Below are 23,640 nucleotides of genomic sequence, written 5' to 3'. Positions count from 1 at the left end.
CTCTCTCTCTCTCTCTCTCTCTCTCTCTCTCTCTCCTTTCACAAAATTACACACGTACACACTTTCCTTCTCTTCCCTTCACAAAACAATTGAAGGGTGAGAGGAGTGCTTTAAGATAAAATTCAATCAATGAACCCTATATATTGTGTACCATGCATGACACTCATGACGTGCACAACCAAGCTAAGTAAATTTTTTCATGGCATCCATATTTGGTGGCCTAACATAAGAGTGTCTGATGAATGATTTTCTTTTCAAATATTGTATTCTTCTAAAAATTATGGTTGAGCTTGAAGTTCATATCTCAAGCATACTTTTGATCTTCCACATATGCATAAGATCAAAAGATAAAGCAAGGACCCAAAGACTTGAGGGGGCCTTGACATGTAATTGTACCCCTCCTAAGTCTAGTTATGAGGAGGATATTGGGTCTCAATATTCAATATGATCCTTATAGAGAGATCATGGAGGATGGTGTGTCCTCATAGGTTGAAGTAACTGGTCTTAGCATGTAGAGGATGATAAGGCAATTAGAAGAGAAAGCACCTAGTCATTGGTAAATGTGAGGCCTATTTCAACAAAACCGTATGGTAGGATTTTGTAGACATAGCTTTTTATTTTATCTTTATGTGGAAGGAAGGTACAATGCTATTTGCCCGCTATTTGAGGGTTGCTATTGAGGAGTTTACAAAGAGAAAGCATTAGTTTTTTTTCTTATAGACCATATGCTTTTGGTTTGAATGAGAAAGGTACAAACTAATAGCCAGCAGTGGATGTTGAAAGAGGCATAGGCTCCTTATGAAGTAGGGAGATCCCAAATAAATAGGCTACTGATTTGAAATTAAACCAACACTTTTTATACCAAGAGAGAGAGTGGTGGTAAAGGAGACGAGGCTTTTATTTGGGGCTCTCAAATAGACACATCCCAGGCATACCACCCTCCCCATTTCCCCCCCATTGTGCCTCAGAGAAATTTGGAATAAAACGACCCATAATGTGAATTTTCATTGAGCACATTTATAAACCCCTTATCCTTCACCGTGTTCTTGGAAGGTGCCATTGCTGTGTGGGATGCAGAGATGATATTATAGTTGTGCCATGTTTTGCGACTTCTTTTAGAGGAGTTGTGGCCTTCCCACACCTAAAGACTACGACACATGCTCTTCCCATCTAGCCTTTGATGGAATCGTGGACCGTCTTCTTCAACCATGTGCTAGAGCACTTGGCCTTGAAAAAGAGGGGGTGGCATGGCCCGTTAAGAGAAGCCTTAAAAGGGGGGGAAAAAAAAACTGGTTTTTGCGATGAGGTGCCAAAACTACCCCCCCCCCCCCCCCCCCCAATATGGGTGAGGCAATACGACTAACTGGTTTTTGCGATGAGGTGCCAAAACTACCCCCCCCCCCCCCCGCCCCAATATGGGTGAGGCAATACGACTCCCATTTCTCGCGTAAGCCAATTTGCCTCTGGAGTCATCGGCGAGGGACGCCTTGATCAGACCGAACAGCCCCTACAGAAGGTCTCAAACTCATACTGCGTTAGGGGAGATTCCGTCGAAGAAGCGATGGTGTCTGCCCCTGCATCGTCCCTCTCGTCCAAGCTACGGCGGCTGCGGGGACTAGTGTTCGACATGGACGGCACCCTCACTGTGCCTGCCATCGATTTCAGGCAGATGTACCGCGAGGTGCTCGGCGACAGTCATCCACGCATTGTCTCGGGCTCCTCCATCGACATCCTGCACGAGATACAACACTGGAGCCCTGACAAGCAGGAGGCTGCTTACAAGGTCATCGTCCGTCACGAGCAAGAAGGGTTGGAACGTCTTCAGATCATGTCAGGTCAGATCTCACTGTTTTCAGTGCAACCGTCGTCCAATGTTAATGTATAGCTGAGGCTTACCGCTGGAAAAGCTTCTGATTAGCCGAAGAGGCAGGCTCATTTTGTCATTCTTCTGGTGTGTGAGTGTTACTCACGTTTTTTAGCAGAGCGCGTCCCCTGTATGGTTCATCAATTGTACCAATAAGAATTTCTCAGTGTTACTGTGCTGTTGCAAGTATCTACACGATGGCAGTGGTTGAAATGAAGAAATCTGCTGTGTGTTTGGACGGGCACAATTTTTTGAGGCAATCTATTGGCTCCACTACACTAACATTGCTTGCAGCACCAGCTGGTACTTACAGAACTGCATGCATAACGTCTTGTTGTAGTGCAGGGCCATACAGATAGCATCTTATGGGCCTACAGATGGCTAATCCATAACTTCTTATGTAGAGCTGATGCTGTGCAAATCTCTTTTAGCTTTCATGCATTTACCAGCACCCTGTGAAATAGTTTGTATGTATCTGTATGCAAGTTTGTGTTCTCATATTCAGTTGGGAGGAAACATCAGATGAAGGACATGCCAACACTTTGTGGGTTCCATTGTTAATTCTCCCTCCCTCAACCCCAATGTTCTTTGAAGTGAACAACTTTAAGACGCTATTTTTGGAGGACACTCTCAAATAGTTCTTCATTTGGAGGATATTTTTAGAGGACATATGCATACTTGTGTTACTTCATACGACAAAGCTCATTGCCAAGTTACATTTTTGGTTATCCCTACCTCAACCACATTGTTCTTTCAAGTAAAAATAAAGAAAAGGGGAGAGATTTTGTTGGTAATCAATGCTAGACTCTGCTTGTGCCTGTACAGGGGACGACTAAATCTCTAACAAAAGGTACATGAGAAATAGATGAAAGTAATGCTTGACAAGAAGTGATATGCTTTAGAAGCACCATTGTCACCAAATAGAAGCTGTATTAGTGATATAAAAACCATCATCATGAATAGAAGGATTATACTGACATTGACTGAATAATTTAATCCTTGAATTGAGTATAGTCTAGGGTCTCATGTGTGATGGCAAGATCGGTCTACTCGTTCTTCTCGAATGCAATTAAAAAACGCGTGGGCTGTTTTTCTCTTGCAATTTGCAGTTTTCCCACATCCTTTGCCTTGCATGTCCAATTAGCTCCCCCTCCGTCTCTTCCCACTTTGTTTCGTTTCGTGAAACGGGGTTGCCGAAATGAGAAAGTGATTGAAGGGTTTCTTTTACCCAAAAAACATGTGGGCTGTTTTCCTTTTACAACCCGCATTCCATGCCCTCCTCTTTGCACATCCCAACACCTCCTCCTTGTGCGTCTCCTCCTCCTCCATCTCTTCCTACTTCTCCTCTTCCTCCACCATCTCTTCCACACCCTCCACCTCCTCTACCTTGGGCCTTCACCTCCTCAAGCAAAGAATGTTTCCCCACAAGGATTTTTATGAACATTAATTTTCACTTTTACTTTAAATTGTGTATTATATGTATGTTATAGCCTACACGTGATTTATGAGTTGTGAATACTAATTTCTAAATGATGGGTGAATTGGATGTTTTTGTTTTAAGCTTCAAACTTTTGACTCTAGGATCTAGGTGCAATGGACATTTTCATTTTATGGATCTATTTTATTCCTCTAATATTAGTATATATGGATCTGTTTTTCTTCCTCTAATATTACTAATATATACAATTTTAATTGTTATTAAATAAAACTTTTGAAACCTCGAAACCTCAAGGTAGTTAGCAAAACAAAACCTCAAAACCTCAAAACAGGAAATGAGACGAAATGTTTTGGTGACCATGGGCTTTGATGATATACTAGTGGCTTAATAGGTTGGATGGCTATTTTGATAGCAAGGAATTCAGGCTAAGGCCTTTCTACCTCTTTGTGTTACTCACTCTTCTTCCTTAAAAAGTGATGGCTGTTAATTTGAAAAAAATGGCCCACTTTGTACCAAAAATTCTTACAAAAATGGCCTAATTAGGGATAAAATGACAGAAAAATGACCTATTAAGGATTAATACTATTATTATTATTCCTTTAGTGGGTTGTTTTTATGCTTGCCCTAACTCTCACAGGGTCCTGCGAAGTGTTACATAATCAGAATTCAAAAATTTCACTTGTAACAGCAGCGGGAGACACTTAAATCCTTGGAAATGTAGACAATGATATCGACAAGCCGATAACTAAAGTTGAGAATAGTGTCTTATATTCCATGAAAAATCGGATACATTACATTCTTTTTATTCTACAACACCAAATCATAAGGCCTTGTCCAACTAGTTCCTGTTAAACATCTTGGAAAATTATTTGATAATCCATTGTTTTCTAAGTGTTTGGGCATCTAAGCTAGTTAGAGCTCAGAGGGAAGTTTTTTCTTGATTATACATCTTTGGAGGTTACTCTGAACATTTTCTGTATAAGCTTGATTCACAGGTTTGACTATGAGACAATACTATTGCAGGAGCACTGGAACTTTGCACCTTTTTGGATGCCACAAATTTGAGGTGCTTTTTAAAAAATGATGCCACATGGCCTTTAGGGTCACAAAGCAGTGTTGCTACACATAATCATACATTTGCTTCTGGTCTGTGAAATTAATAAAGTACTTCAAAATTTCAAATCAAGAAGAGAATCTGCAAATGGACAGATTTTAACAGTAACTTGGATTTTGGTAATGTTTTTCTTTTTGCTTAGGAGAGGTTTGTTAACTCGGAATGTGAAGGCGTCTGTTGATTTGTTTCACGAACGCTTTGGGGTGGGTTTTTTTGCATTGTTTAGAGATGCAATCGATTGTAAGCTGATCATATGGAAAATAATAGCGGAGATAAAAAATGGGCTTTTGCTTTACTTTGCAGATAAGACATTTTTCACCGGCCTTGAGCCGAGAGTTTGGGCTTTACAAGCCAAATCCTGCTCCATTGCTTCACATATGTAAAACATGGAAAGTCTCACCTGCAGAAGTCATGATGGTTGGCGATTGTGCTGAAGATGATGTGAGTTCCTTGAAGTTGCTTCCTGCACTCATTAGCCAGATTTGTCTGCTTGCTGCATTTTCATGTTTTTTTTGCTTGCAGATGTCCATGTTTAAATCTTGTAAATCTTGGTTGCCCAAGGTGCCTCATGCATGCTAATTAATTACAAAACTATGATTGTAGTTATCAGAACATGCGTTTAGTCTCAGATAATATCTGTTATACTTACTGGTTCTATACTAGTTAGTAATTGGAGACATACTGAAGCTCTGCAGCTTGAGTTATCTAGTGACTGCTTGATTACTGCTAGGAAAGCTAGAGTAGTCATCAATGGGGGCAGTAGTCTGGGATATCAGCAGTTCTGAAAGACAAATCCAGCTGCATATGGAACCTCTTTTTGGCTTTGTTTGTCTTTTTTCACAATTTCGAGGTACAAACACATTCTTAGAACTAGTTTTCTCTGAAGTCTCAAATGCTTATCATTATCCTTCCTGTGACATGGGTTATTTTTAGAAGTCATTCCACCAGGAGCCCTAGTTGGTCGTCACAGCATAAAAGTTGGGTTTTATCACAAGTTCTAGATTTTGTTTTTTGAAATGTTAAATTCTGTTTGGTTCAAAAGATGCATCGTGTGTTAAAAGTTCTGACCTTGCGGCTTCAGATTGCTTGTGGAAACCGAGCAGGTGCTCTAACTTGCTTGCTTGATGAGGTGGATCAATATGATTTGGCCAGCCTACCAACTGAACAGCAGCCAAGCATCAAGGTTAAGTCCTTGAAGGAAGTGCATGAGCTGCTAGAATCAGCATTGGATTGAAGGTTAAGTCCTTGAAGGAAGAGGACAAGGCAGCGAGTCAGCATATGATCAAAGTGAAAAGGGACAAAATCACCAGATGAACAAGAGATGGAGATCGATCAAAGTAACAAAAAGGATTAAACCCGAAGGTGATAAAATGAAAAAGGCCTGTCATTTTAGCAAGAAAAATGAAAAATTTAAAAAAAGAACTTAATATAGCTTACTTATTTCTCCATAAATTAAAGGAATATGAAAGTTTTGAGTGTGTCAACCAATATGAAGAAGACTTGAAAGGCTTCTCTAAATCTTTCAATATGTCAAACATATGGTTCACTCACTATGCTTGAAGAGAATTCAATTATCTCAAGGCCTAGAATATCTTAGAGATGTGATTATCTCTTTAGATATTAATCACAATATGCAACAGGCCAGGCCTAGAGTATCTGAGAGATGTGATTATCTTGTTAGATATTAATTACAGGCCAGGCCTAGAATATCTGAGAGATGTGATTATCTTTTTAGATATTAATCACATATATTGTATCCATGGAAAAAGATAATCACATCTCTCAGATATTCTAAGCCTCGAGAGTAATAAAATTTAAAATGATATGTTCTTGATTTCATCGTGGATAACAGGAAGGAGCAAAGCTGCCTCTCATAGAAATAAGCGTTGTATGAGAACATGGGGGTATGAGTACACCCCATGTTCTAAGGCTTTAGGCACTCAACTAATAGTGTTTTGAATACACTTTTAATTTCACCTTACTCAAACAACTTTCCCATACAACAGAAACATCATTAAAGAGCAAAAAGGGCCACCCAACTACAGTCAAAAAACTTGTTAAAATGTTGGTAGTTTGGCCAAGTCAGCAATTTACATTTGGCATTTCAAAACTAAATTGTAATAATGCAAGTCATTTTGGCAAAGGGGCTGATATTTACTGGTGTTGAACACTCATGCATTTAAAGGGGTGATTTCTATAATTGAAAAAGGTTTATAAAAGGGAACTATTTGGTCTAAATTATCTTAGGGGTCTATAAATGCTCGATTTCCATGTCATTCTCTCTCTCTCTCTCTCTCTCTCTCTCTCTAATGTCATGCTTTGAAAGTTGTAGGGTGGTCTTAAAATTGGACTTCCCTTACACTTCACTTATATTTTACTCATTTAAATAACTTACATCACATTTAGAGTTAGACTTAGTGTTCCTTAAAATAAACATTGCTTAATTTAGTGGCTTTGTTGTAAATAATGCAACTAATAATTGGTAGTGATGCCTTAAATTGACCTCTACCTATTGATTATAAATTATTGCCCACAATATGGGTTTGTTCTAGATAATTTTGAAGTAGAACTCTTACAAGTATGTAGATTTTGGGTTGAAACTAACTTTTAGAAGTATTTAATTTTGAAAATTAATGTCGAAAATTGGGTTTAGAAGGTTGCCACCAAGATTTATGCAAGAACATAGAAATGAGAGGGAAAGCCAAGTTAACAAATATATAATTATTAGATATAACTTACAAAATTTAAATATAGCACAAACTTAATGGGGTTTTCATGGGTATGGAAGGGGTAAGAAAAAAAATTACGAATAATCTTTACACAAAGTATATGGAGGGGGATATTTTGTATTGAAGTTTCAATGATGTGAGTCTTGGAGATTTGCTTTGATATCACATCCTTACCAAGACTTTACAAAGCATATAGAAACAACTAAATACGTGCCATGTCGTCAAACTGATGATATGCCACTCCTTGTTGACATGCTTGATAATAGGTAGTCTTTCATTTATTGATGGGATCACCTTATTATTGAGAGGAGTATTCATAATGGATACATGCTTTATTAGTGTGGATGGCAAACTAGGGAGCATCTTAGCTCTAGCTATTCATGGGCTTGACAAGATTGCTATCTTATACATTGGAGGATCTATGTGGTATTGATGCTTGTAATAATTTAGTGCTCTTTCAATCATTCGCATTAGCATGCTCACCTTCTCATGATTGTACTAGCTCAATTACTTGCATGACCACTTGGATTCTCAATTAGGGTCACCCATTGTTGGACTAGCCAAATGCATAGTTTGCACACGGAGACGATGCAAAATATAGTATGCTAAGGAAAGAAGAATGATGATGAGCTGGATTGGAGGATGAAATTACAAGTAGGTGGAATATTGATTGTAGTATAGTTTAATCTCATAGCCAGAGCAAAGGTTGAATCTTTTAAATTAGTATATAATATTTGTAATTAGTGCTTTTTTGAACAATCATCTGTAGTTAAAAATAATTAGTAGGTTGTAACAATCATTATGGTACTTCAATGCCAACATGCAATGCTTGAATTGAATACCACTCCTTTTATTTTAGCCATATAATTTGTGCTTGTCTTATAGCTATTGATTGACATTATCAATGAAGTTCTTGTTGATCCTTCTTAACATAGAGCTCTTTGGAATTATGACTTTCTATCTTGGCTAGAGGCATTGGCAAATGACACATTCCTACACCTTAATCTAGCTGCACAAATAAGAACCCTTTTCTCTCTTGCACTTTAGTTATCTATACTAAGGCACTTCCTATCCCTTTATCTTGCATTTGATTGTCAATCCTTGTGTTTGGGGGTATGCATGTAAATCCATGTGCTCTTATGTGCAGGTATTGGAGTTCCTTGCCTTCGTGTTTGTTGTTGGCCATATGAATTAACTCTTAGAAAGCTTTTATTTCTAACATCGGCTCCATAGAGGGTTGCAAGGGTTGTGAGGGGGGAAGGGAGAGTTAATAGCAAGGATTAGCTCTATTATTGAAGCCATGAGAAACACATTCAAATACTAGGAGATTCCATTTAGAAAGGTTTTGCAACATGTCTATAAGAAATCAATACCTTCATGCATGACTTACATAAAAGATTAAATATCATAATTGATTCCCAAGATATTGATGACAACTTTCAACTTGAATTTGTATGTTTGTTAGTACAACTTGAGCTATATCTACGCTAGAGGGAATGATGGCCATTGAAGTCTTAAGGAATGTATAGTTTTTTTAGAGTACTAAAATATTTCACCAAGTGAATGTTTACTAACATGTGTCATTTTAAAATTAGGTGTGCCCTTAATATACTTGACCCTTTAGTATTTTCAATAAAACCAAAGCTAACACTCTCCTTTAGTTGCCTATCATATGATAACTATTTAGAGAGTAGTATTTAGCATGGTTTTTATTAGCCTTTATGAAGCATTTTGAGCTAATGGTTGATTGATTGTCATCCCTATAATTAATATGTATTAGTACCACAAGGAGATAGGCATGTTGACAAGCCAATATAAGCATTTTTGGAACTAAAATAGAAAGTTACAATCTTGTTTATACATGTGTATATATTCATGTGTCTAGACATATGTCTACAAGTGCATGATGTTAAAAAATTAGATGAGGTTATACTTGTCCATGCATATTTGCTCACGAATGAACAAGAATATTGTTCTTTGATGTGCTATAGTGGTTTTAGGGAGATCAACTTACTAATGTATTCATGAACAGCTAGATGTTGTTATGCTGTTATATCTATGAGGAAGTATTGCCATCGATGGAAGTAGTACTTCTTTGTATAGCCATTTTGTGTATCTTTGGCAAGCTTATGCAAATGTAAGTAGAGTGTAAGAGCGTGACAAAGAAATCACTGACTTGGACTTGGAGGAGGTTGCCTTGATGCCTTGCAATTTGTAAGATGAAAGATAAACTAGGGAGCTATTGGATTCATGATCGTAGAGTAAAATGGGCCTATATTTTTGCAAGTATTTTGCAACTATGATAGTAGACACAACTCAAGAATTAATAGTATACACAAGTTAATAATTACTACAACATATATATCAAAATCTTTGCTCTTGTAATAGTTGCTAGATAGAATAGCAGCCAACATCAAGCTGTAAAATTATGAAATCCTAAAAACATTCCCATGTATTGAAAGTTGAAAAATTTGAATAGAAGCTCAATTTAGTATGTGTCCAATTGTGTACAATTGTCTATTGTAACTATCCCTTGTTTACTTGCATGCCATTGTGAGAGAGATAGAGAGAAACAAAGAGAGGAAGAGAGTGTGAGCTTGAGGAAGTGTGAAGGATAAGTGGTGAAGTACTCCAACCTATTTGTTATCTCTATCTTCTTTTTCCTTCCCTTGTTCTCTTATTTCTTTCCCATTTTCTTGTGTGGCAGTTCAGTCTTGAAAGAGATTTAAGAGTATAGATCAAAGGTTGGGAGCACTAAGGCTATTGTTGAATTTCAGATTGTAGAAGTGTAAGTATATAGCTTGGAGAAGAAGAAGCTTGAGAGGGCATAGCTCAAAGTTTATTGAGATGTATATATAGAGAAGATTTACAAGACTACATATGCCCTAAAAGTGAATAGGCATATAAACTTGTAATGATAGAAACATGTGTATCAGTAGTTCTAAGTGTGTTCACACACATCACTATTGAAATATGGCAACAAATCCTCCTTGGAAGTGGTGAATAAGAGTTGGCATTCATATAAGAAAAGTATTATACCCAGTTGATTAGATCAATCCACAAAGGGGAGTACACCCAAAGCTTTGCAAAAAGCTTTGAACTTCTCATGAGGCAAATCCTTTGTAAACATATTTGCATGGTTGTCTTATAGCCACGTTGATATCTCTTATAGAGAGTCTCTCTCTAACATGATGATGTTGCACCTTAGTGTGCTTAGTATGCATATGGAACATTGGATTTTGTACAATTGCCAATGTGCTTTGGTTGTTAGTAAAGATGGTGGTGGATAGATGATTGTCCATTACCCAAATTAGCCAAGAGCCATTTGAGCCAAATACATTCAATCCTAGTTGTGAAACTTTCCATGTACTTAGCTTCACAACTAGAATTGGCCATAGTGGGTTGATTTTTGCTCAACCACAAAAAGGTATGTAAATTTGGTAGTAATGACATCCCTTGGGATAAAACAGTCCAAGGTACCAAGTACCACTCAAGTAGTGAATATCCACTTCATTGCCTACCAATGCTTTAGTGCTTGGGCTATGCATAAACTTGCTCATGTGTGAGATTGTAAATTGAATGTTATGTCTCTTAATGCATATACAAATCAAGTACCCAACAACTTGTTGATGGAAAAATATTTCAAAGCAGTCTCTAGCATTATGAAGGCTCAACTTCAAGCAATAAGCTTGCCATCTTCAAGATCAAATATTTGTAATAATATTGTACAAAATAATACCTTTAAATTGAATGCCCAAATAATGATGCAATAGATTCAAATCCAACATGTTAAAAGCTCAATTCAACTCAACCTTAGACTTAGTAATATGTGTCCCATTAGGACTATTGAGCAACATACCATTGATATAAGTCACAATGATTAGAGGCACATCATCCTTATGTCTTGATGCCAGGAGGCATATTTCACTGTGGATTCCGTGCCACAGTGGATTCCGTGAGGTTTTATGGTGGATTCCGTAAACTTTGATGATCGGGGCTCATACACAAAGTGGATTCTTTGTGCGAGAAGTTGATAGGGTCGCCTATCCTTTTCGGGCGTTTCATTAATTTAGTGTGTACATGGGTGATTCCATAGCGGGTGATTCCACAAAATGCATATTAAATTAATAAACGTTTATGAGTTTAGAGTGCGCACTCGTAAAAAATTAAGGTTAGGATTTATTTCTAACCAGTTGATTTATTTATGTAGCTGAAGACTGCTAGGTATTCACTTTTGTCGGTTTAATTGTATTATTTTACTAACGATTGTGAATGCTTCAGTTGATGTGTAGAGATAGCAGCAGCGGCGGAGGAAAGTATTGGAGGATAGCGAGTATTCGATTTATGGATTATATTTTGATAGGTGCATACCTTAGGCATGACGCCTATATTTTGTCACGCTTATTTATTGAGGCGTTAGATATTTATTATTATTTTGTATGCGCATAGGCGCACGATTATGTTATTTCCATTTGGACATTGTATTGGGCATGCCAGACTATTTGGGCACCGCCCATTAGTTTTATTCCTATTTTGTGTTAAAGCAAAATCAAAAGCTAAAAGCTTGCTATTTTGTAATTTGGACTATTATTTGAGCTTGAAGATGAATAATACATAAAATACATGCTTTGTGGAGCGCTCATACAAGGCATGGGGGGGAGATTGCACCCAATTGGTCTCTTGCTCTTGTCGTTTATGCTTTCTACCTAGTAATTTGTGCAAAAAGTAGAGTTCTATTGTTCTTGGGGACCTTCTGACATTCACTACGCAAGCGTACAGCATCCGATCTGCGCACCATGTTTGACATATAAGGTGCTTTTAGTTGGACTACTCTAAAAACCATGTCCAGTCAAGTATGCATGTATCTTCTTATATCAAGTGCTACATGCTTGCTTTAGATCATAAAAAACCTTTTTCACTCTCTACACTTTGTGTTTTTGCCCTTTTGGCACAAAACCAAGATATTGAATAGCATATACTTTCTCATGTAAATCACCATTCAAAAATGTAGTTTTGATGTCTAACTACTATACATTCTATCAAGAATCGTATGGTAGGGGGACTTGCTTGAGCTGTTGCGCCAAACACACATGTATATATAAGAGGAAGCTCACTCAAGAACACAAGAAGAGAGATGGAGGCCAAAACATTTTCTTGATGATTTCTTCTTCTTCTTTCACACACTATACAATGTACACGAAGTATAAATAAGATATAACATAAAGGAAAGTAGTCTACTAAGTCAAACAATGCATAACAGATTACACTAATCAATTGGCATTATATCTTTGCCAGCTCTAGGTAGGTGTAACAAACTAAATATAATAAATGATAAGTTAGTGGTCATGTGAGTATCATAATGACCACCAATGTGCTAAGTGTAGACAAGCGAACCCATCTAGCCAAGCGGTTCATCATCAATGTCCGCACGTGTTGATCTTGCCATCTCAACACTTCCCCTCAAGCTCAACTCTATCTTTGCAACTCCAAGTAAGCTTCCGAACTTTCAAAGCTTCTTTGCACCGAATGCCTTTGTGAAAATGTCAGCTATTTGATCCAGTGTGCTGACATATACCAAGTCAATCTCTTGTGCAAGTACCTTCTCTCTCACAAAGTGGTAGTGCACCTCAATGTGTTTTGTTCTAGCATGGAACACTGGATTCCTGGCTAACTGTATGTTGATCATGTTGTCACAATGAATGACAACTTGAACATCTCCTTGCACATCCAAATCACATAATAACTTTTGCAGCCATATCACCTCACATGTTGCCATCGTAGCACCTCTATACTCAGCCTCCGTACAGGATAAAGCAACTTTAAGTCGCTTTTTGTTGCTCCATGTAACTGTTGCACTAGCAAGGAAAACATGAATCCACTAATGGATCTTCTGACTAACATGCTACTAGCCCAATCTGCATCTGTGTATCCAAAGACTTGTACATCCTTACTTGCCTCATAAAAAAGTCCATAATGTAAAGCAAACTTCACATATCTCAATATACATCTAACTGCATCCAAATGAGGCTTTCTAGGCGTCTACATAAACTGACTAACAAGGCCAACATCATAGCTCAAGTCTCGCCTTGTGATAATCATGTAAATCAAACTCTCTACTATCCTCTTGAACATAGTAGGGTCTTCTATCTCATCCCCAACATCGGCACTCAACTTCACATTTTGCTCCAATAGTACTGAAAGAGGCTTATATGCTGTCATACCATACTTGGATAACATATCCAAGCCATACTGCCTTTGGGATAGCCATATACCATCATCACATCTGATCACCTCAATACCAAGAAAGTATCTCAGCTCACCCAAATCCTTCATCTCAAACTTCTTCTTCAAGAAGTCCTTAACTTCAGCAATCCCATTGTCACTGTCACCTGTAATAATCAAGTCATCCACATAAATGATTATGATGACCAAACTTGCATCTCCCCTTCTCACATAAAGTGAATGATCAACTTTAGAAATACAAAATTCAATATTGACAAGATACTCTCCAATCTTGTCATACCATGCTCTAGGTGCATGCTTTAGCCCATAGAGCGCATTTTTTAACGTGCAGACATATGAGGGATGCTCTAAATCCTCATAACCTGATGGCTGCTCCATATACACTTCTTCTTGCAATTCACCATGCAAGAAGACATTCTTAACATTCATTTGCTACAAACTCCAACCTTTGGTTGCTGCCAAGGCAATCACACATCTAACAATTGCCATCCTAGCAACTGGAATGAATGTCTCTTTATAATCTATGCCATATGCTTGAGCATAGCCTTTGCAACTAGCCTAGCCTTATACCTACTAACTGAACCATCTACATTATGCTTGACTTTGTAAACCCATTTACAGCCAATATCTTTCTTACCCTTAAGCAAGGGTACCAAATCCCAAGTCTTATTGGCTTCTAATGCAACCATCTCCTCATCCATTGCTCCATTCCAATGAGCATGACTAACAACATCCTAAAAACCAGTGCGCTCAACATACTCAACTAGTTTCACCATATAAGTATAATGGTGAGTTGCATGACCTTCAAAGCCAAATCTTTTAACAGGGTACCACTGGATTACTCAATGGGGCCTTTATATTACAATGAGCTCTCTGTACACCTGGTGTCCTGATTGAAGGAATACCAAGCTCATAATCCAAACTCTCTGAATCACTAGAATCTCCATAAAATCCCAAATGACTAGTATTATTACCATCTAGCACTTTCTTCATTCCTTTGTCTTTGCCTGCAACACTTATAGATACACTTGAAGATGTGGAGCTACTTCTTAGTCTCCCAGACCAAGGGGGTGTAGTACCAGATGATGTTTCTGGTCCACTAAGACTCCGTGATTCTTGCTTTTCTTTCTGCACATAGCTATCATGATCATTATCATCATCTAATACATCACCAGCAGGTGCATACCAACTGCTCATCTCATAAAAAATAACATTCTTGCTCACTCTGAACTCATCTATGACAGGGTTATAACAAGGATACCCTTTCTACTCTAAAGAGTATCCAATAAAAATACATTTCAAGTACTTCACTTTCTAGCATGTTTCTGTTTCAACAGCTGACTTGAAAGATTTAAAGTGCTCAAATACATAACTCTTTTCCTTCCTGAAATATACCCATGGCTTCCTTGAACAATCATCAATAAATGTGACAAAGTATTTGCTGCCACCAAGAGATACATTCTGTGTAGGCCCCCAAACATCTATATGCACTACATCAAGTATATTTCTACTCACTTCTCTATCATGCGAGAAGGGTTGTCTCGCCTGCTTACCAAACTGGCATGCTTCACAGACTTATGAAATTCTGGAAATCTAAAAGAAGGCAACCCTGTAACCAATCCTCTAAATTGCATTAATTTCAACCTTTGCACATTTGCATGTCCAATACATTTATGCCATATTTCAATGTCTGCACCACTCCTTTTTCTTTAGCATGCATAGCAACATCCATTGCAGGAATTCCAACATCTAAAGTAAACATGCGGCCAACTCTACTTCCTTTTGCGACCAACCTACACTTATCATTAAAATCTTCTACAAAACAACCTTTTGCATTGAATCGAACTTGCTACCCTTGCTCTATCATTTGGCCAACTGACGCTAGATTCTTTGTGATTGATGGAACATGTAATACGTCTGTCAGACTCTTTGTCTAGCCATCATATAAGGACAAGGGAACCTTTCTAATGTGTGAAATTGGGTGGCATGAATCATCACCCGTTTGCACATAACCTGAATTTTGTAAGTCCTACATCTCTCCAAACCATTCAACACGACTGGTCATATGATTAGATGCACCTGAATCGACATATCATACATCATCATGTGTCCCCTTTCCTGTAACTGCATTCATCATATGTTGCATAACAAACATATGCTTATTTTTGTCTTCATTCTAACGTGAAGACGATGCATAGTTTCCTTGTTGCAATTTACCAATGCGAATACCATCCTTCTTAGCATAACAATGGGCTGTAATATGACTTGTCTTCCCACAATAATGACAAACAATAGCAGAATTTCCAGAACCTCTATTCTGCCATCCACCTCTTCCTCTAGAGCTCCCTTTGCCTCTATTCTGCCAATTTAGTTAGATACGCATTTCAACAAATTGTTGATTGAATATTTTTTATTGGTTATCACCAGCACATCCCATACCACGACCTCTTGAAGAGGATCTACCACATCCCTTTCCTGAACTTGAGTAAAATGCTTGGACATGTTCACCATTTTTTTCAAATGAGTCATCTTGCATATTGATCTCTTCGGTAATCATGACAGAGATTAGCTCATCAAAATCTGGAAATGGCTTCTGTACATATACTGAAATAACAAATGATTTCCATGCCTTCTCATTATTAAGGCCACTCAAAGTGGATGAAACCAAATCATCATCATCAGGCATTGCATCAATTGCTGCTAAAGCATCTGCAATACTTCTCACATTCAAAACATACTCATTGACATACATTTTCCTTTTCTTTAAGGTATTCAACTCTTGCTTGAGTTGAATCTTCCGTGCCTTTGTATTTACTGAAAGCATGTTCTAAAAAATTGTCCAAGCTGCATGTGAAGTTTTTGCATTCCTGATATGTCCCAATATCATATTATCAATGACTCTAGATAGCCAGTACATCACCTTTTTGTCTTTTGCATTCCATTCTTTCCATGCTTTTAATTCATTTACAGTCGGAGGTATACCAGGCTCACACTCCTTTTCTTCACTTGAAACAAACTCATAAAGGCCCTTTTCAATGAGGAAGTTCGTCACACGGAACTTCCATGAAGGGTAGTTGTTCTTGTCGAGCTTCTCAATAATGGGATTTTCACTGTTCTTTGCTATTATCACAAAGAAGGATACAACACAGCAAGCTAGTCTTCTGCAGCCTTTCACAACAAGTGCACAGCAATACACCAAGCAACCTTTTTCACTGATTGCTCAATAGTATATGTAATTTGCAACCTGTTTGCAGATGAACCTTATGTTTGCTTCCCGTCAAACACCTCAAAAATTACAAATTCGAAATCTGTAACCCGTGCACCCACTTTCAATCAATACAACCGAAATCATAGTGTACCCTGAAACCGATGTTTGCAACCTTGTGGCTCTAAAATGGGGCCTAAAACGGCCTCAGATGGCAAAAAGAACTATGGAACTGCTCTAAAGAGCTAATCTACAGAATATACGGTACTCTGCTCGCACACCAAATCTCACAGCAATATGAGATTTTTACTCTACCATGCTTCCGATGCCTCCACAGGAACTATCCAAGAGAGAGAGTGGAAGAATGGGAGAGCTTCTTACCTATTGCCTGCTTGCTCGAACCTTGCTTCTTCTCCTTCACTTCAACCTTCAAAATTAGCCTCTCTTAGTGGTGCAGCTTTGATACCATGTCAAGAATCGTGTGGTAGGGGGACTTGCTTGAGCTGTTGTACCAAACACACACTGTATATACAAGAGGAAGCTCACTCAAGAACACAAGAAGAGAGATGGAGGCCAAAAAAATTTCTTGATGATTTCTTCTTCTTCTTCCACACACTATACAATGTATACGAAATATAGATAAGATACAACATAAAGGAAAGTGGCATACTAAAGTCAAACAGTGCATAACAGACTACACTAATCGGCTGGCGCTATATCTTTGCTAGCCCTAGGTAGGTGTAACAAACTAAATATAATAAATGATAATTCATTGGCCATGTGAGTATCATAATGACCACCAACGTGCTAAGTGTAGACGTATGGACCCATCTAGCCAGGTGGTCCATCATCAATGTCCTCACGTGTTGAGCTTGCAATCTCAACACATTCCAACCATTTTGAGCTACCAATGTACAAATCCTATGAATACTTGTTATATGACAAGTGGAAGCAAACATTTTATCAAAATCAATGCCCTTCTAGTGAGCATAACCCTTTGCCATAAGTCTAGCTTTGTAGCAATCAATGCTACCATGTGGTTTGTGCTTTCTACTTGATGTTAATAGCCTTTCGGTCAAGAGGCAAATTACATAGGAACCAAGTACCATTTTTGACAATAGTATCAAAATCAAATTGCATAGCAACAATACATTTTTTGAATTTTGTGCCTTTTCAAAGGAGATAAGGTCATCCTCATCACAAAACTAGAAATAGTTGATACATAGCAATCTAATGCATAAGAAGCACTATGAGAGCTCAAATGAGTATGACTAGCAACAATGCATCCAACTTATTGTTATATAATGTTTGCATCAACCCTTTTGGTATATTCCTAAATTTCTCAATCTCTACTCCCTCATCAAGGGCATCATTTAGATTTGTATTAGAAGTAGGTTGATTCATGTTATTGTGAAAAACTTATGTAGGTTGAAAAACCACTTCATTTAGCATTGCATGCGGCTACACAATATTGAAAAGAGGTAACAAAGTATCATAGATATCTTGAGAGTATACATATGTCTCTTATGCACATGAAAGTAAAGGTTGAACAATATATTTCACAAAGACAATATCATGATTGACCAACATACACTTATTTTGTGAATGGCATAACTTGTAACCTTTGCTTTCATTATTATACCCAACAAAAGTACATTTTATAGACTTGTTATCCAATTTCTTGTGTTGCATTGGTACCAAAGCAGAAGCCAAGCATCCAAAAACATGCAAGTGAACCACATGTGACTTTTTACCATGCTAAGCCTCATATATGGAGTGATAAATTGCAAAGCCTTAGTGGGATACTTGTTAAGTATATAGGTTTTGTTGTGGTGTATATGTCACTATACATTGGTGTTTTATCCCACATTTAGTTAGATACGCATTAAATTCCTTAGACATGTACTATCCCCCTCCCTCGAAGAGTGTCCACTTTACATCTTAACAAAATTTGAACCATGCTAGCAAACTATATAGCACAAAAACACTTCAGACTTAGATTTTACATTATATACACATCTATACTTGGAGAAGGTATCAATGAAAGTCACGAAGTACATATAGTTTCCAAAAGACATTGTTTGCATTGGACCACAAACATCACTATGTACAAACTTTAGTTTTATGAACTATTTATTTCTTGATATAAACTTGTAAGCATATCCCAATCATCCTTAGCTATCTTACATGAGAGTATGTGGAATCTTGGTATGTTTAATGGATAATACAAGCAAAGCATGAGCTTTTGCATCTCTACCATCCTAATGAATATGCATAGAAGTAGGTGATGGTGGTGCTTCGGCATCAACTAGAGCAAAACTAAAACCTGCAAAATTCTAAATGACTTGTTTCCGTTGCTTATACTACATTTAATAGTTGCTTGTAGAGAGGAAAATGTTCACAACCAAGCTGTGCTATGTAGCACAATATAAAGGAGATTGAAAGGGATCTTACTTGTAGAAATGATGAATGTCTTAAATTTTGTAGAACAGGATAAAATAGCCTATGCAATACAAAAAATAGTATAAATGGAGGCTAAAATAAACTCAAATAAAAAATCTAATGACACCTAGCTCTTACAATATTTGTTGGTTGTCAAATCTTGTCTCAATTTGAGTAAATCAAGTGGAGAGTGTTGAGGTGACTCTGCCAAGAGGTGAAGCCTACTCTAAAACCAATTGTTGGATTTAGTGTTGCAGGAATGCAAGTACATAGATTGGAAAAGAAGAAGCTTGAGAGGGCACAACTCAAAGTGTATTAAGAGGTATCGATAGAGAAGATTTGCAAGACTTAGTATGCTCTAAAAGTAAATAAATATAAATAAATAAATGTATATATATATGAGGAAAAAAACCTCAAAAGAGGAAAATAAGTGCCCTAGCGGTCTTAAGTGTGTTCACACACATTAGTATTGAAATATGACAACAATCATGAGGCCACCTCCTAATTTGTATCAAGGTAATAATGAAAAGAAGGACCAAGGTGTGTCTACTATACTCTCAAAATCATTGGTTTGCTTTTGCATGCTATGAGAGTGAGCTCAATGGCTTAGAGAGGAGAGTGACTAGGTGAGAGCTACTCTACCAAGGTGATTAAGATATTTAAAGAATAAGAGTTTTGCTCATGATTCGATGTTGGGTGCCTGATAGCCTCAATATTTTTGGTCTTGTTGTCACCGAGACCCAAGTAGAATCAATCAATCGAGGCACTCATTTGTTCACTATGCGTAGGAATAAGAAGTTTACGGAAGGGTGTTGGTGGAACACTTAGTCTTCTCTTACTAGTAAGTTGTTTCCAAAACACACATGACTAGATTAGGGAAGGGGCTTACTATTGAATGATTGTTTGTTGAAGGACTATGGAAGTATTTGTTGATCACATTTGATTGGATTATGAAATACAACAACTAAGAGAGAATCAAAGTCATAATTATAAGAGTAGAAAATTCTGCTAGATTCTCTATTTTTGGGCTTCGTATCAATTTGAGGGGATTAGGTTGATTCTATGAAAAAGAAGAATGACGTTTTGTATTCTTAGTATAAGTACCATATGGTGGTAGTGCAACCTAGCCTTGAGTGTGCTTGAGTGCACAACTTGAGGGAAGACACAAAACATTTGAAAAACTTGAGCATGGAAAAGAGAAAAAGAGAGGCTTTAATGATTCGAATGATGTGCATTAAAATAAGGGCACAAATTAAAATGCATACTCACAAGAATAACCATCAAGTTAGGAATTAACCAACTTTCCATAAAATTGGTAGACTCTGATAGGGTAGAGAAATCAATAGACTTTGATAATTCAATTTAAGTGCACCACCATCACGACTCCAAAGCACACTTGAGCAGGGTCACAAGGGTGTGAGTCAAGAAAATGAGCACTCTAGTGACCCTCCCTTAAGTCACTTCATATTCGTGTGATCTTGAGATGATAAGGAGTAAAATTAGGGTTTGTAGTTAATTACATTTGATTGAGGACAAGAACGAGTGAGAGTGAGAATAAGAGTTTTGAGAGTGAAGAGCGAGAGAGCGAGAGTGAATTAGTGCATAGGAGTGGAAGGAGGTGCAACACCTCAAGGGAGGAGCATAGAGCAAGCTTGAGGAGGAGAGGGTGCGAACCTCAAGCTCAAAGGGCACTACAAGGCAAAGGTAAAGGTAAACACAACACGTAGGTATTCCCTTCTCCATCTTGTGAGCTCCAAAACAACCATGGCAATGACTCCTTGATAATCCTTTTTTTTAATTCAATTAGGAATAACTAGAGGCTGAGGTTAGCACCACTAATTTTCTGCTCCATGCACAAGGATTCATCCCTTGATAGGCTCGATAATATGCACATGGTGCATGGTGCATATGCTTTAGTACATTAACCTAAGTGCCTATGATAAGAGTCCCTTTTTTACCACTCAATGCTTGAAGCACTCATTGCTTTAGCACATGTGTATGCATTTGACCACTTGAACATCATGTCACTCAAGTGGCCGTACATGCACCTAATCACTTAAGTGAGCATAGCCACTCGAGTACTCGAGTGTCACAATGATCAAACATAAGTGGAGTATCAACACTACTTTTAGGACTCATCCCTCGGGCATAGCCACACTGAGCTCCTCCAGCATTGAGTGAGCCATACTTTACATAACCTAGACAATGGGACACGTCATACTAGTCTAGCACACATAAATTGACACTCAAGTATTGATTACTTGAGCACCCATGTCAAGCATTGATTCCTCGAGCACAGTTTAGAACCTTGCATCAAGATGGCCTTGTTTTTTCTCCTTTGGGAGATGGACTTCTATAAAAAGTTGCTTTGGAAATGAGATTCTTCAACTTTTGTTTGATTCTTGGACCTCTATAGTTTTCCATTACTTTCTTTTCTTTCATCAGTGCCACATTTTCCATTTTTAGCCTATTAGAGTGCTTGTTGATGGGGCAATTTTCCATTGCTATGCACAAAAAACATGGATCTCTCAAGAGAACATCAAGGAAATGAGGCAAGAATTGCAAGAAAGTTTATCTATATTTTAATCATCAATAATAAGTAAGAAAATCCTCTCTTATGCTCTCAAAACAAGGAAACAAAACCAAAAAAAAACACCATAACATTATAGCACAAATCTCCTATGCATTTATTATCAATCAAGCATCTATCTTTCATCATTATCCACAACTTTGAACCAAAAGAACAAAGCCAAAGACAATGAAATGAATGTAAATAAATCATATAAGGCCCAAAAGTCTTGAGGAGACCCTCATTCGAACCAGATGCATAGCTAAGGAAATCACTAAGATTTGTCAAAGAAATTGTACCATGAACAACATTAGAGAAGAAACTTTTCAAAATGAGGCAGCCTAGCAAAAAAAACCAAGAAATTAAATCAAAACCAAAGGCCAAGGAAGAGGAATCATAGTTAGAGCCTGAGTGAAGTCAATGATAGAAAATATATTTGAAGAAAAGTATGCCTTAAGAGAAGAAGTTAACAAGGAAATATTCATGCAGTCATTGAGGACAAGAAGCCGATCACCAATGTTTTATCGTTCAAATACCGATAACTTACGTAGATAAGTCCTTCAAAATCTCGATTCATTATATAAGCACTCATTCTTTTTTAGCTCCAAATATAATAAAGAAGCTACATCAAGACATGACCAAGCTGTAAAGAAAATGATTATATTATTGGCTAGTAGAAAAGAAATCATGTCCATTGAGAATTTAGGAAAAGTTCAATTTGAATTAGGTGAGGAGAAAATCAAAGCCAAATTTCAAGTTCTAACACTAGGATGCTACAATTGTATATTGGGCATGGATTGGCTCAAGAAAATCAAAATCAAAATCTAGGAATTAATTGAACCAAAGTGCACATGCATGCAATGGGCCATTTCTTCTCATGAGAAAATCTCTTCTTGTGATAGATTATTGTGGGAAGCCTTGTGAGAGATGCATTCAAACTTGTGAGAGACGGTCCATGTTTCACCCACTTTTTGGTGAATATTGCAAGTTCCCATCCAATGTAAAAAATTAGTGCTGCAAACATTTGATTAGTGTAGACATCCAGTGCACTGGTATCTTGTGCTACCACAACACCTCCTTTTGCTTACCATTTGGAAGGTATGGCATTATATGGTCAGGCCAATGAAATCATACGTGTTAGCCCTTTGGATGATCAACCCATGCATTTTCTACTTGCATAATGCCCATGATTGTCATGTCATGGGCCTTTGCCATTAATGTATAAGGTACTAGCCATCTTTTTTTTGTTGTTGCTACTGCTAATACACAAAGGATATCAAAGTGGTACTACTGCACAGTACAAGGATGCATGAAGGAAAAAGGAAGGGGTGGAGGACCACCATGACACCGATTTTCCATTCTATCACTTCTTCGCATATCCATCTGACTTGGTAGCTCTTGATGCAGCAAGGCAAGTAATAGCTATCTTCCATGGTCAGTGCCACATCATGTCACTAGTTTATCCTAAGTTTGTTGATCATTGCAAGGTCATAGGGGATTGAGGTTCCTTGGTGGTGATGAATATGGTCAAGCCAATGGAATTAAATGTGGTGGCCCTTTAGATGATCAGCTCATACATTTTATGCTCGCATAATGCACCTTTAGATGATCTTTTTACTTGCTATTGCTACTGAATTGGTATAGGACTGTCATTCTAATCCAGTGCAAACATTTAGTGTAGACATCCAGTGTAGAATTTGTCACTTTGTGGGGTAAGCATATCTATAAGCTTATAGGTGCCCATCTAGTGCAGATATCCTGTGCATTGGTATCTTCTACTACTACAACACCTCCTTTTGCTTACCCTTTGGAAGGTATGGCATTATATGGTCAAACCAATGAAATTATATGATCAAGCCAATGAAATTATATGTGTTGGCCCTTTGGATGATCAACTCATGCATTTGCTACTTCAATAATGCCCATGACTGTCATGTCATGGGCCTTTGCCATTAATGTATAAGGTACTGACCAAGTTTTTGCTATCAGTTCTGCTGATACCCAAAGGATGCCAAAATGGTACTATTGCACAATAT

At 37.6% G+C, this 23,640-nt stretch overlaps 1 protein-coding gene across 3 annotated transcripts; it reads left to right on the top strand.

Annotated features, from left to right (window-relative positions):
• The first annotated feature begins 1,418 nt into the window (after positions 1-1,418).
• Positions 1,419-6,696, top strand: LOC148032260 (haloacid dehalogenase-like hydrolase domain-containing protein At2g33255). Of its 3 annotated transcripts, none has more exons than XR_015691597.1 (6): positions 1,419-1,835; positions 4,326-4,368; positions 4,559-4,619; positions 4,720-4,857; positions 5,498-5,778; positions 6,269-6,696. XR_015691597.1 is itself a non-coding variant. In XM_087682911.1 (5 exons), exons 1-5 carry the CDS (start codon positions 1,562-1,564, stop codon positions 5,648-5,650), a joined length of 669 nt encoding a protein of 222 aa, XP_087539037.1. In that variant the 5' UTR covers positions 1,419-1,561; the 3' UTR covers positions 5,651-6,212. The 3 variants fall into 3 exon arrangements, 1 of the variants encoding a protein (XP_087539037.1); XR_015691598.1 differs by having other exon boundaries at positions 6,423-6,689; XM_087682911.1 differs by lacking the exon at positions 6,269-6,696 and having other exon boundaries at positions 5,498-6,212.
• Positions 6,697-23,640: the final 16,944 nt, after the last annotated feature.

The sequence above is a fragment of the Lygodium microphyllum genome, chromosome 8 (assembly GCF_053477565.2).
Source record: "Lygodium microphyllum isolate KBCC chromosome 8, Lygodium_microphyllum_v1.1.10, whole genome shotgun sequence".
NCBI lineage: Eukaryota > Viridiplantae > Streptophyta > Polypodiopsida > Schizaeales > Lygodiaceae > Lygodium > Lygodium microphyllum.
This window is presented reverse-complemented; position numbering and strand designations above follow the sequence as displayed.